Genomic DNA, 14,715 nt, shown 5'->3' with positions numbered 1-14,715 from the left:
TTAGCAGGTCCATCCCTTTTTTTTGTGTGTGAATTTGCAGCAAAACCTTTCCTGCAGCACTTGCTTTCTATAAGTAAATTAATTTTAAGAGTGTTCAGTACACACAGGCTCTGTATGAAAATATACAGTGACTGTCATTTCTTCTTATACTAAACCTTATACTCTTCTTACACTAAACCTAGCGAGAGTAAAGATGCATTTCTGCTCTTTGCCATCCTGAAATAATTTACTTTATAGTCTTATTATTCACACCAATAAAGACACTTCATTAAGGCCTCAAAATTGATTTTTAGCTGAAAGTACTGTAAGCCGGGCGCAGTTACTGGTGATATACAGTTAGCATTAATAATTTTCAATGCAGTAGCATATGTTGATTTTTCCTCTGGGTCTTTTTATACCATCCTGATTTTACAATAATCAATTTGGAGATAACGATCCATATTAATCAATGACTGGCCATGTTAATGCCCAAAGTCCGTTATCCAGTCACAGCTGTCTGCACACAGAGAAAAAAATGCTCTCCTGTTAAGCATTAAAGCTGAAGCATCATCCCAGGGAGTACATACATAGAGCAGAAAACATACATATTGTCTTTTTAAAATAATTCTGCATAATTGATCCTCTGCTCCTGTAATCGTGCTATTACAGCAGCTACCAGCCTGAGTAGTTGGCAGTGGTGGGGGAGAGGGTTAACCTTACGATCCCACACATGTTGAGCTAGTCTGTATATTAGCCAGACATGCAAAAGACAGCATTCAGATTGTATAAATAAATGTAAATCTGAAATTGATGTCTTCTTAATTCTGCAACTCAAGTTCTTGTAAGTATTCTTTGTATGTCACATTTGGAAATTTACATAGCACTATGTTAATGAGATAGGTGAGTAACTAAGTCTACTTTTTTTTGTTACTGTTAGACATACTATATTCTGACGTAATCTTGAGGCCCCCTTTCTTCTGTGAGGTCCTATATACAAATTATTAAACAGCCTTTTTGAGTTTATGAACAATAAGCCTACAATTCAATGCACAGATATACCACTGCATCAAACACAAGTCTAGACACAGATTTAGTCCCGCGTGTGCACAACACAAGCCAAGGTTAGGGCTGTAGGAAATGAAGACACATGCTGCTTTCTGAACCTACAATCCAAAGGTTGATCGTCAGAGATACCTTTATGCACCAGATGTAGTTATCACACCTACCAAAGATGGTTTAACTGAATCCAGAAGAGAAGGTTTCCGATTCAGCTAATCACACTGGTCAGTTTGAAAGTCATACAGAGATGTAAGCACAGAAAATTGGGCTAGGATCCTTTCTTTAACTACAGGCAATAAACCAGCATGTCTTAAGCTGACAGCCAAAGGGGACTTACTGTCAGTGCCCACTGAGCATTGGTACACAGACCTTCACCTCCCATCTACTGAAAGTTGTTTTTTCCTGCACGGAACATCTCCCTTTCAATTATTAAGCAACTTGCTGTTCAGTATGCGGTGATAAATACATGTGAATACGAGAGAATACACAGAACCTTAAAAACATGGTGCTACAATACAGACTACAACATTATTACTTAATAATTACCTAGGTATCCACTGGGCTCGGGGGTGGTTACACAAGAGTTGTGTCTCATTGACAACGAAAGTGAGTGAAAGAATAACAATTAGAAGGTCAAGGTGAGAAAATGACCCAGAAAGCACCCTGCAATACAGAGACTAACATCAGCAGGGTTGTTGGATCATCACTATAAGGCAACCATGATTAAATCAGGGTTATGAAATTTCTTGGCAGATTTGTTGAAAGACTATACAAATGTTTTTTATTCAGGAGCTGGATTGCATTATATAGCCAAGTTTTTGTTGGGCTATATGAATTTCTTCCAGGGACCATATCAGGCATGCAGATAACTGGAGATTTCTAGTTTTCAGCACATGCCTTGACTGTGCAGTTGTATGTTTTAATTTTGGCTTTGAAAAAGACTTGGTATGCAACCCTTGGTGAAGCCATATAGCTTTTGAAATCCAAATGTTTCTCAGTGCCTATAACAGCACCAAGAAACTGTGATGGCCACAACTTCCTTTGCCATCTACAAGCATGGTGTTATTACTCATCTGTTCCACTAGGATACAACTAGTTCTCACCATAATGTCTTTAAACCTCCCAAACTCCTTGGAGAAAAAAGCATATGGGGCTTTAAAGTACTTTTTCCTCCTGCTTTTGGGGCCTGCCCATTGAAGGAATGGGTCAAGTTTCACCAAACCTGCTCTCGACAGCTGATAGGAATTACTGGAGTTACAGTTTTCCACATCTGTTTTATCTGGAGGAAGACAGTATTCACACATGAGAAAGCAGTAGCACACACAATTTCAAAGCAAAATGATCAGTGCATTAAGGGATATTTGCGCCCACTCTTTGTTCTATTGCTCTAGAAACCTATTCCCTATATTTCTTGATTGGCAGGCCCACAGGATATAAACTAAGATACTGGTTTTACACCTATTTTGCCACATGGCCAATCAGCTTCTATCAGTAATTTTCAGTCTCACAAGGTAAAATACATTCCAGGAGCTATTTTGTATCATCTCACTGGATGTGGAAAGGACAGAGAACTCAGCTTTGTTGCTCTTAAAATGTTAATTTAAACTTACATCCATGTCCAGTTCCCTTTCCTAATGCACTATAACATTCAGTTGATTTCTTTCCTTACGCAGATTCTGGCTTCTGTGGAGTCACACTAAAAATAAGCCTGACCCAGAGTCTCAGAAATTGGATTTACCTTCTTTTACCTCTTTTTTGAGGGATTTCAGACCAGTTCAGCAAATTCCCTGTTTCAGAACAGAAGAGAAAATAAGGATGCATTTCACAATTTTATTCTACAAAGAAGAGCTCTGTATTTGGAAATAAAAAATTAAAGGCTGCTTTTCTTTCAGATCCCTTTTCCAACCAATGGGAAAATTCTAGAGAAACTTTTTCTTTCTGAGCAACTGATACCACAAGAAATCAATTTTACTCTGGTTATCACTGCTACTATAGTAGCATTTAAGTACCTATAAAATAGATACTTAAATTGTTTCTATCTCTATAGGCACCTTTACATAGGCATGTAAATTTAAGACACAAATTTTAATTAAATTTTTAACTACATCAGATGTATAATGAATTTTATAATGATAGAGACAGTGACAATCCTAGCCCTGATTCTTTGTGGAACTTATATTCTAGCCTCTGTTTGTAAACACTTAATTTAAATTCTTACCTATATTTATAAATATTTCTTAGGAACCCAAAGGACCAAGAGCATCCACTTCATGACCCACCGTAAAATGTCCTGAACATTCACAGCTCTACAGAAAGAGTTTGCAGATGACTAGGAGAATCTTAAGTTAATTGTATTCCACATTTTTGCCTTTTTTTTTTTTTCTGAGGACTAGATGTGTTATTTTTGCAAGGGCAAGGAATCTAGCACTCAAGTGTCTATTTCTAATTATGCTAACTAAACTGGGAGTTTTATTTGCATGAGGTGACAAAATCAGTGTACAAAGCTGTCATTATGTTGATAGCCATACATAGAAACATGCATAGTTATGCCCACACGCATTTTTAGGGATTCATATCAAAGTACCTCCAGAAATATTTATAGCACCTTAGGGGGGAAAAAATCTCTCTCATACTCCTTGTTTTTCTTTGCTCACGTCTTAAGTTTTTCTACCAAGGTAGAAAGAAATAGATTTTTTTCCCTGTCCACTCCAGTTTATAAAATTCCTTTTTATTTCACAGACATTGCAGTTTTTCAGTATTTCCCATGAAGGATGATCACATAGTTGTTTTTCCTCCTACAAATGCTACATGCTGCCGCATAAGTCACAGGTGGGAGGTATTATAGAATCAAAAGGCCTGTTTGCTGCTAACATCCTTGCAACTCAGTTTCTTGCAGGAGGGAAAATGGAAGGCTTTTGGAGCGATTTTGAGTGCCTGCAGTTCTCTTTTTCATCAATGGGAGGAGTAGGTTTCTAAAGCTTTGTAAAACCCAAACCGTACTGCCTCTGACACTGGAGTTCGGATCTTTCTGGGCTGTGTGATTACAATTGCAGCAGAAGTGTTTACATAGACTCCAAGACATTAATGAGTTCTTGTAGGGGTAATGCTGCAGGCATACATTGTGGTCTCATTTGCTTACAAGCATCTCCACAAGAGCGCATATTATGCAGTTTACAGTTTTACACTAATATTGATCTGCTGAAAAATCTATGTAAAGTTTGCCAATATTTCTGCAGTTTTTTACCACTTCTGCCACCCTTTTTCTTCCTTTCTTGTCCATGTGAAGAGCACCCTATTAACTCCCCCTGTCCCTCCAGGGTACTTTTTGCCCTTTGAGAGTACAGTCAGTTAGACCAAGGGTGTCTTTAGATACCCCCACAAGGACCACACTTCCCAAGAACCAAGCACCAGTTTCAGAGAAAAATAAAACCAGAGAACATATGAAAAAATACCTGTGAAGAAGTTACACTTAAGCTTTTGTACTGTACCAGCTCCTTAACTAGCAATAAGCCCTATTTCCTCCATAGTCTTGAATATCAGCTGTTGACATACTGTATTTTCAATATTCTTTCATAAGCCTTTATCAAAGCAAATGTATTAATTTAGTTTTAGCTTTTCCAGAATATGGTATGCATAATATGTTATAAACTATTATTTCTGGACTGAAGTGGGCTCACCCTGAAAAAAATACCTGCTTAGAATGTGAACCAGGGAGTAGAATACAATACTCGCGGGTTGATGTTTCAATTGTTAGCCACAATCAAATAGTTGCTTTTGTGGCAGTATTAAAGGCAGGTGTGAATTTATGGGGTGGGGTAAGGCGACAAGGAGGAGAGGAAAGTCAAGTCACATTATGTACTGCTAAGCAGCTAATGCTGTTGTCAGGGAGCAGCAAGAGCGGGGCTATTCCCTAGGGGAGGGGGAGACAGCAGCCAAGGGATAAAACCTACACCTGACAAGGTTATTCCTAACTAGGGCCCAATACCACAACACCCAAGGGAGGCAAGCAGGACAGACTAGAGGAAATAGCTAGGTCCAACAAAAAGTTCAGAACATAAGGCAATGGTATGACAATGAGGCAGGTCCAAGGTCGAGACAAGACACTAACCTGCAGGCCAGGATTAGAGCCAGATCTAGTTATCTCTGAGCACATCCATAGCAATAAGACAGACCACAAGTCAGCCTACAAGTTGAAGTCAGAATCAAAGATACCACAGGTATGCAGGGCTGTAACTGAGCTAAAGACTAACACTTTTCCATAATTCATCAGGGAGTGATGGCCCTGGGCTGAGCTTAAATAGAGCTCCTGGGTCCACATGTGTGGGGCAAGGCTCCAGGTGAGGCTGGTCATGGCCATTAAAAGTTATTAGTATAGCTATTAAATTGTGTGAGATGATGGCAGTGATGCAGCTGGGTAATCTTCCCCTGTATTGAAATTAGAACTGTGTGGGTGAACTTCAGGTTACAGCAACCTCTAGGAAAAGGACAATTTTCTTCTTATGGTTCCTTAAATAAAGCTTCAAAGATCCTTATGGTCTGAAGTTCCCTGAGCACCAACTCTGACCCAGCAAGGAAGCTGACACTGTTCTTTAAGTCTCTTGTACTCCTCAGTGTTCTTTTTGTGATGACCTTTAACAAGCAGCAGGTATCAAATTCTGAAGGAAAAAAACCCATGTTTTTTCTCCAGGTTCCTTCAACACAAGTTATCAGAGTGGCTGCACAGATGCTCAAAGACTTTTGTCCACAGTCTGTATTAAGTTTCTTAAGCTTGTTTCTTGAGATTTACTAGGCAATTTGCTGAGAGGAAAAAATAGCATGGACAGCCCACAAAACAGCCCACACATGCCCTACAATAGTGTTACCCATACAGATGGAGCAGCTCCTTTCCCTTCCTTCAGTGTTCTTACCTTCACACTGGTGATGTTTTCAGAGCATTTTCCTTGGGCATCTTCACTAATACAGTGAGGCAAATTCATGCCTCAGCATGGTTGTTCCAGTTTCTTGATACACCCAGGTAGGTATTTTTGCATGGATTACGTTCAACGGACATCTGTGAAACCTTCCTTAGAATCATTATAACTAAAAAGTTGCTGCTTAAAACAAAACGTACAGCTCAAAATCTGTTGCAGTTTTTTGTCATTCCTTTCCCCCACCACCCCCAGTTCTCTCTTGAGCTGTGAACAGGAGTGCTGGGTAGCACGAACTGAGAGGTGTTTGAAATGCAGCATTCTCCACCCTCCTGAGTCACTGCTAGCCATCAGCTTCTTTTCTGAACACTTGTTTTCACTGCTATACTTTCAAATCAGATATGGCCTTGTGTTATATTCTTATTAAAAACCTAGCCCTTTTAAAAGCCTACAATCAAAGTTTCTTCTTTACTGTAGACAAATGATTTTTAAAACCAAACCCTAAGTACATAGTGAAGCACTTGTGTTTCTGTAAAATGAGTATAGCAACAACATCTACTGTTTTGCAGCCATAAATAGAAATTGATGTATTTTTTCATCGGGGTTTGAATGAAGATGAAGCAGCAGAAACCCAGCTTTTGCGAGCTTCCAGTTTTATCACATCAAGTATTTCTTGTATTCTGGCAATTCCTCAAGTGCTGTCCTGGCACAAAGCCTTCCCAATACGGGTGTACCACCCAACTGCACAGGTACTGTGACCAAACTCTGTGTGTGTAGTGACCAAACTGTGCAAGTGTAGTAACCGAACCATATGGTTACGTTGACCGAATCATACCTGTACGTTGACTGCGCTGCGTAGATACAGTGACCGAACACTGCAGGGATGGCAACCAAGCTGTACAGGCTCACAGACAGGTATAGTGACCAGACCAGGCAGGTACACCGACCGATGGAACCATGGGGCACGCTGACTGGGCCGCACATGCACACCAGCTGGGCCATAGCCGTGTGCCAACCCACCGTGGCACCCCACAGCCCCCGAGGCCTGGGGACAGCCCATGCTGCTCTGCTTTTGGGGTAGCGGGCGACTCTGGGGGCAGGCCCTGAAGTCAACCCTGGCCTCGGAGGAGGGGGTGTACGAGGGCTTTGCCGCCGGGCGACCCCCCTCAGCGGCCCCCTCCCCTCAGCCCGCCCGGACTACATCTCCCAGAGTGCAGCGCGGCGGCGGAGCCCTTAAGGCCCCCTGGTGGCGGCGCGCGCCTGGCTGCAGGCACGGCGGGGCGGGCTGAGGCGAGCCGAGCCGAGCCAAGCCGAGCGCGGGCGGCGTCGAGAGGCGCTGAGGGGCGCGGGCTGGTGCCGCTGCCCACCGGCCGGGGCGGCGAGAGCCGGGCTTACCCGCCGGTGAGGTGAGCGGGAACGTGTGTGTGTGTGGGGGGTGTAGTGTGAGGTCGCCTGTGCGAGGAGCCGGTGCCGCGCCGCAGCCATGGGGAACCGCGGGATGGAGGACCTCATCCCGCTGGTCAACCGGCTGCAGGACGCCTTCGCCGCCATCGGGCAGAACGCCAACCTCGACCTGCCGCAGATCGCCGTGGTAGGGGGCCAGAGCGCTGGCAAGAGCTCTGTGCTGGAGAATTTCGTCGGGAGGTAAGGAGGAGGAGGAGGTGGTGGTGGTGGTGGCTGGGTATGGGGGGATGGTGGTGGTGGTCTCTGGGGAGCCGCGTCGCAGGCAGGGCTGCGGGGGTACGGGCAGCGCGGCTGGGTTGCCTGGGCAGTGCGGAGGAGGGATAAGTGCGGTGCCCGGGCATCGCGGCTGGTAGCCCGGGCATTTCGACTCCCCATCCAGCGCTGTTTGGCTGTACGTGCAGCCCGCGGGCAGCGCGGGAGCTGGGCAGCGCTGCAGGACGCCCAGGCGCTGCGGTGCAGGGACAGTGAAGGGCGGCGGAGGAGGTCTCCTCTCCTGGGGGGGGGCTGGGGGGGATCTCCGCAGCGGGGTCCCCGCCTTTGCCGCACCTTCGGGACCGCTGGGAGCCCCCCCGTCCCCATCCGTCGGGAGGTGCGCCCCGGCTGTTACATAACGGGGGGGACACACTGAAATGTCAGCGGGGACCGGACACGTCCCCTCCCCTGCTCGGTGTCACCCCTCCCTGTGCGGGGCTCCCGGAGATGGATGTTGTCGCTGGCGGGGGTGTGTGTGTGGGGGTATTTAAGTTTAATCTGCTCCGTCCCCCTCCCCCAGCCCTGCCTCGCTGTCCTCCATAGCGGATGACATGTCAGGAGCTGCGGGGAGGCTATAGGAAGGACGGCGTTATCTCTCTCCTATATGCTCAAATCCCTGGGTGCTACCATTTTGTGACAGGCAATATACTGATGCCTTCCCTTCATGTGACCTTCGCATTCATCATCTGCAACTTGAGTAAACTGCAGACTGCACTGCCTGGTTATCTGCTCTAGTGTAAGACACACAACACCTGGGGAGGGGAGTTGTTCCTCAGCTTGTTTCTGGCCTCGTTAATTAATTGTATTCAGTGATATAGAGGTTTTAGTTATCAAGGTATAGTTTTTATGCTATGAGGGGCATGCAAGTTGCTGCTGACTTGTCTTAAATGCAGTGACTGCTGCCATACCTGGTCAGGTGCTTGTGTGGGTTTTTCTCTTTCAGCAAATGGCATCTGTGACATCTATTGGATGTTGCTCCCCTGCCCCCACTTTTTCTTTTAGGCTGTTTGCTGCCGGATGGCTTATAAAGCTTTTCTACTGCTGGAAGGGTCTGCAGTATGTATGAATTGCTTGTTTAGCTGCGTGTAGCTCTGAGCAGTGAGTGCAGGGTCTGCCGTGTGTACTACAGAGAAACACGGCTTGTATCTGGTGCAAAGAAAGCATAGTCGGAATAAGGTTAATTCTTGTTTTCTTTGCTCTAGATACACATTCAATGAGTTTGGGATCCTTTCTAGCTGACTTCCAACAGTCCATGCAGTATCCCCCAGGGATGCCGGGAATCACACTAAGGGAAGGACATTGGAGGAACACATTTTACTGAGCCTCAGGTCATAGACCAGGATCCACTTGTTTGTTCATAGATACAGAAGAAAATAATGATTCCTACCATTGAAGTGAAGAACCTGCTGTGCTGTAGCTTTCTAAGAAGAAGGGGAAAATAGGTGTCCTGAAATATGTGAGCAAAACAGGTTCACCTGTTGGCTCTGCTGTTTTCACGCTTTTGAAGTACTGGCAGCCTAACCTCATAAATCCTTTTTAGAGGATCTATGCAGTCAGTGCTGCAGTGGCGTAATATATAATGTATGGCTGTCGGGCTAGAGGAGGGTTTGTCAAAGGACAATCAGTGTATTGGGGTACACTGTCCCTCTCTTAGATTGAGGAAATGGAAGGGGATATATTAATCCTTGGCATGTCTCCACTGGTGCCAACTGAGAACTGGGGATTTTATCTGCCGGGTGGACAGCAAATGAATTAACTTGTTTTCTGTCTCTTTCTGATGACCTCTGTCCCAGGAGAAGTTGTGACCTCACTGTGTCCCATCAGTTGTCTCTCTAGCAGCAAGTTGTAGTGCTTTTAGAAAATGAAATAATGAAGGGTCCCCTGAGCAGAAGCCGAGAGACCTGTCTGTACAAAAACATTGAGAGGAAATAATTGGAGTGGAAACGGAGAATATGTCAAAGGGAAGCGGTCTTTCTCCATTTGATACCCTTGAGTGCTGGCTAGTTGAGAGACTGGTAATGTGAGACATCTTACCACAGAATGTATGTGTATGGTCTGCAAAACCTAATCCTGTTAAAATAACGTTTTAATATATAGTCTCTACTTTTTGTGTGGGTGTTGAAAACCATGATAAGCCATGGAAATAGTATCCAGAATAAGTATGTCTCATCAATATAATTGTGATAGGGGCTGTTTTCTTGTCTGAATAGGCATAAGAAGAAATTGTGTGAAGACCTACTGTGTACAAATACAATTATTGCTGTACTGTGGACAGGACATATGTCACTGCTCCAGCTTGATACCAGGATGGTGGTGCAGCTATTGCTCAGCAGCTGCTCGCTGCACAGTGAATGTGAATGCTGATGAGTTTCTCTCCAAGTGTATGGAAATCTATGTGAGAACAAATGCTGATGCAGTTGGTACTGACTGATGTGCTTGATGGGGACGCTTCAGCAGAGGGGCTGGGGGCCCTGCCAGGGCTGGTTTCCCTGTGCAGTACCCGTGGGACTTTTTTCAAACTGTCTTCAAGGCATGTTTGCATAGCAGGGCAGCACACTTGCCCCAGCTGCCAGACCTAGCCTGTGGCTATGCAGGACTTCAGTCTTGGGCTGCTGCTCACACCTTGCAGTAGCACTGAATCCCACGCATACTGGAAACCTCGAAGCACAGTAGTGATGCTGACTGCAATCAATGTTTAGTTACATATCTTACAAAACAATTTTTTTTTTTCCTTCTGAATGTGATGGCTTACTAGTTGCTGCTAATTACTCTTCCAGTGTCACTTACTCTGCTGTTAACAGATTATCCAACAGTGCAGAGCCTGTATTTATAATACCAGATGTCAGTGTGGCTGCTATGTGTGCTTTTGCTGCCGGAGACTCAGCATGGTGGCTAGGATACTGGCTGATGGTGTTAAAATCGCTGAAGAGACAAGAGCAGCCATGTAGAAGCCAGACAGGTGATACATCTCTTCGTAGACTGGTTTATCCTGGGGCCCAGAACTGGAAGGAAGGTTAGTTGGGTCAACTCCAGGCATTTCCTGTTGGTGTGGTTGTGGGCTCTTCGGATAACTCAGGTTGGAAGGAGCTTCAGCAGTCATTTAGTCCATTCTTATGGTATTACTTCCTTGTTCCCACCTTCCTTCAATTAGAAGGTCTTAGAGCAGGCAGCAGTACCAGCAAAATTGGTCTGATAAAAAGAACAAAGCATGTAGTATGTACTAATTTGACTTTAGAGAGCCCAAAGGACCAAGAAAGGGGGGATGTGCAGGAGAGCCCACAAAGCTGTTTGTAAAGTCATTCATGTTCATGCCACTCTTATTTTGCCATGTGAAAGTAATAGATGTGTGGTTTTTTTAAATCCTAAGATCTCAGAGCACTGTTACACATGTACCTTTGCATTTGTGGGGGTATTACTGTTATCTGTGCTTTACAAACAGGAAAAAATGAAAACACTAGGCTGTGTTCAGATGGCTGCATAAATGTTTGTGCCTTCTGTTCTTGTCTGATCCAAGGCAGTGTGCTGCTCAGCCCTGCTAGGACAGCTGCTTTGCTCTTCATGGAGAAAAGGCACCTCTGACTTCTGGAGAACATGTGGTTTAAGGGGGCTGCTGGGGAGGCAATGACTAAGGACTGGGAACAGTAGGTGGAAGGACTTGAATGGAGGTGAAACCAACTCATTGATGATCAAGGGAGCTAAGCAGTGCCAAAGTTGTGGGAAGTGAATTAGGGTTTACTTGACTCCAGGCCTGAGCATTACCCCAAAAGCATCCTCTCTTGGGAGCTGTTATGTCCCAAACCAAATAGGGGCACTTAGCAGTCTGCCACCAGGTTCCAACAGTATATGCTGAATTGGCTGATGTTTGTATGTTGCCTGGAAGGAATTTGCAGGCAGGCATGGACATAAACTCAACTGTGTTGGGCTAAACCTTGCCTCTTCTAGCAAACTGAAATTTCAGCATGGGTAAAAGAGGAGGGGAAATGCAGCATTGCAATGCCTGTGGCAGTGGTTAAGCTTGGTACTTGTGCTGCAGTAATTGCCTTCACAAAATCAGGCAAGGGCCAGGCAGCATGTGCTGCAAACGTGTGTCTGCCTTACAATGTCACATAATGAAAATGCAAAGCTAGGTCTTGAAGCCACAGGATTTAGTTTGGCTTCAGGTGTAACTTTGAGGAGCAACTTAATGTCTTCATATCTCAGCATTCCCCAGCCATTTAGAGATAAATACTTACAGCCCCAAGATATGATGAGGGGATACCTTCTTTTGTAATATATACTTTGCTTTGTTATGGGAAGCCTCTTCACCAAAATACCTTCAGATGTCAATAGCAGTATTTAGCAACTATCTGGAAGTGAAATGTCCTATAGGGATGCATATGAAGATGCAGGTACTTGGCCTGTTCAGATACTGCAGAAAAACTGTTTTGTTAATGATCTTTGTGCTTTTAAGTTGCTCGGGTTTCTGCTGTAGTATGTGCTTTGTAAGCTTGAGCACTATGAAGAGAACTGAGGGTTTAAGTCCTCTAAAAATCATAGCTATGTTATGTATAGATTGTGGATGTCGGCTGTACTGGGTAATGCTGAGCATCAATGCAATGCTTTAGCAGTAGACTTAAATTTAAACAAGAAGGTACGCACATTAACTTGCTCTGCCCAGGCCACAAAAGGGGTCCTTAAGTATGATTATTCTATTTTTAATTTTTTTTGTTGTTCTGCTTTGAGATACACTTCTCTGTGAGTACTCTGGGCATGTAGAATAATTGCAAGTCACAGACCCTTAACTGCTGTATGATAAATACATCTGTGAGCTGACCAAATGCTGTTTTGTATTTGCAGTTAAAGATATAGACATTTCTTGGGAAGGTTGTTTAGGGTTGCAGAGGATGATGTGAGAGCCAGGTAGTAGGATTCGGCTGTTTAGAGAAATAAATAGTGGTCAAATAATAATCCTTCAAATGGCAGCAAGCCTTTAGTCTTCAGTGAAGAAAATAACTATTTTCATCTCAGATTAATTGGGGAAGGAAGACAATGTGGAGGACTGGGGGAAGTGGGTAATGTGTTACAGTAGACCATGAGATAAAATAATTTAACTTAGGAGACATCTCTACAGCTCTCAGCAAACACTTGTGGGAGGAGGAATGTTAGGAGGAGATACGTAATTAAATTAAGATATAACATAACATGTATGGCTGTAAGGGGGGGCAAAAAAATGTGTGAATCTCAATGTTTGTAATGCAGCAGCAGTGTCTGCCTGTATTTGTCCTCTGACTACTTGCTTTGATGTTTTAGGCGTTGGCTCAAATAAATAAAAGTCTAATATCTTTTTGACTTCTTGCAGCAGTTAGATGTGCTCTGCAGATTTCACTGACTATTCTTCAGCTTAACTCTTTAGTGATGGTCTCATACTTCTGGTAACTGCTCACTAGGAAAAGAGATCCTTATGGCATGTCTTGGATCATATCAGAATTTACCCAAGGACAGGAAACCATCTGTATCTCCAGTTTGGAAGCTGGTGCTCAGTACTGTGCATGTTAGGGCATGCTTGGATCTACTGGTGCGTGAAAATGACAGGTTGCCTTGTCATTGCTGGAATTCTTCACCTGATAGCTGGCAGATCAGGAGGATGCCTTCTTTGCTAGTGGGGACTCTTCCTTGTTACCACGATAACCTTCATGTTAGGAATCTTAAAGCATCCTGAGCTTCAATTAGTCCTTACTGTACTTTGAAATGGGTAAGTGTGGGGGTTTTGTGTATTCTGTAAACAGCAGGCTGTGGCACAGGGCTGTAAAGGGTCTGCAAAACCAGTGGTGAAAATGAAGTAAGAAGTTCCTGAAAGCATTCCCCTATGCTAAAACTGTCAGCTGTTACTGTGTTTTTGAAACTCCACATGCTTATAACTTTTCACACAATCAAAAAAAAAACAAAAACCACCACCAAAAAACCCAATGCAAAACACAAGCAAACTTCTATTTTTAAAAGCTACTGATTGTTTTCAGAAGCCATGGTTCAATACATAGCTGGGGATGCCAAGTCAAGTCCTTGAACCTGACATCTCCAGATGCTTCGAATAGGCAGAACTCTGCTAGACTTAAATAGAAGGTGTGGGAGTCTGTCTGCAGCACCTCCTATCTGAGGCAGCTTCTGAAAATGTTATTCTAAGGCAGGAAGCTAACCCCCTTCCTGATCTAGTGTATTAACGAAGGTCCCTACTTTGTGCTTAACTTCAAGTTTGAGCCTGTCTGTCTGAGGGGGAGTAATACTTCTTTTGAGTGAGGATATCTTAGCATCTTTAAGATGAACATTTTTGAGGAGAAATGGAAGAAGCTGTCAACTTAGTGTAAGTTAATCAAGAAAACAGTTCTTGGCTGTGTATGCTACTGGAGTGAAACTTATTATGCCTTAAGCAGCAAATCTATTGACAAGAGCAAACCCATCTGTGCTCCACCCATGTGAGCCAATACTCAGATTTTTGTTTCAGGCAGTGCATTTTAGTGGCAAAATCAGAAGATTTACTGAAGGAGTGGCAGGCAGTCACCTAGAAGCATATGGTGTTCAGCCTATGTGCCCAATGTAAAACTGGTTTTGAGGTGGCATCTGTGAAAGGAAACTTACTGGTAATATGCAGAGTAAACCTACTTCCCTGATATGCCACTAAAAAAAACACCCAAAAAACTTTGGGTGTAATATTTTCCTTCTTGGACTCACAGATCTGTAACCATATGAGTCAGAGTACTGCTAGTTGGGAGGAGAGCTAAAACTAAATCTGGTCAAAAAAAAAAATAATCTAGTGATGCATGGTGGGAAAATAGCTTGCTAGTGGGACAGTCTTTCATTCCACTTGAACTTTTCTTTTCCTGCTCTCAGACCTGGTTTTGCATGTCCTGATAGAGATTGAAAGCTCAAGGTAAAGGAATATTGTCTTGAACGGGCAGACAGGCATGTTCAGCCTTGAGATAAGAGTTCTGTTTTCAGCTCTGAAACTAAATTCTGGTGTGAATAGCTTTTATACCTTTTTCTCCATCTGTAGAAAGGAGAGGCTGTTGGTCTCTATCAT

At 43.8% G+C, this 14,715-nt stretch overlaps 1 protein-coding gene across 8 annotated transcripts in view; it reads left to right on the top strand.

The window, feature by feature from the left end:
- Positions 1-7,428: 7,428 nt before the first annotated feature.
- DNM1 (dynamin 1) overlaps positions 7,429-14,715 on the top strand; it is a gene marked incomplete at its 5' end in the record, with an annotated part of 68,557 nt that continues 61,270 nt past the window's right edge. For all 8 annotated transcript variants that reach the window (XM_082492522.1, XM_082492518.1, XM_082492520.1 and 5 more), the window contains one exon: positions 7,429-7,589. In XM_082492522.1, the coding sequence (XP_082348648.1) occupies positions 7,429-7,589 (161 nt within the window). The remainder of the gene's footprint in view (positions 7,590-14,715) is intronic.

The sequence above is a fragment of the Vanellus vanellus genome (assembly GCF_965231255.1).
Source record: "Vanellus vanellus genome assembly, chromosome: 18".
Classification (NCBI taxonomy): domain Eukaryota; kingdom Metazoa; phylum Chordata; class Aves; order Charadriiformes; family Charadriidae; genus Vanellus; species Vanellus vanellus.
The sequence above is the reverse complement of the archived record's forward strand: the minus strand, read 5'-3'. Positions and strand labels throughout refer to the sequence as shown.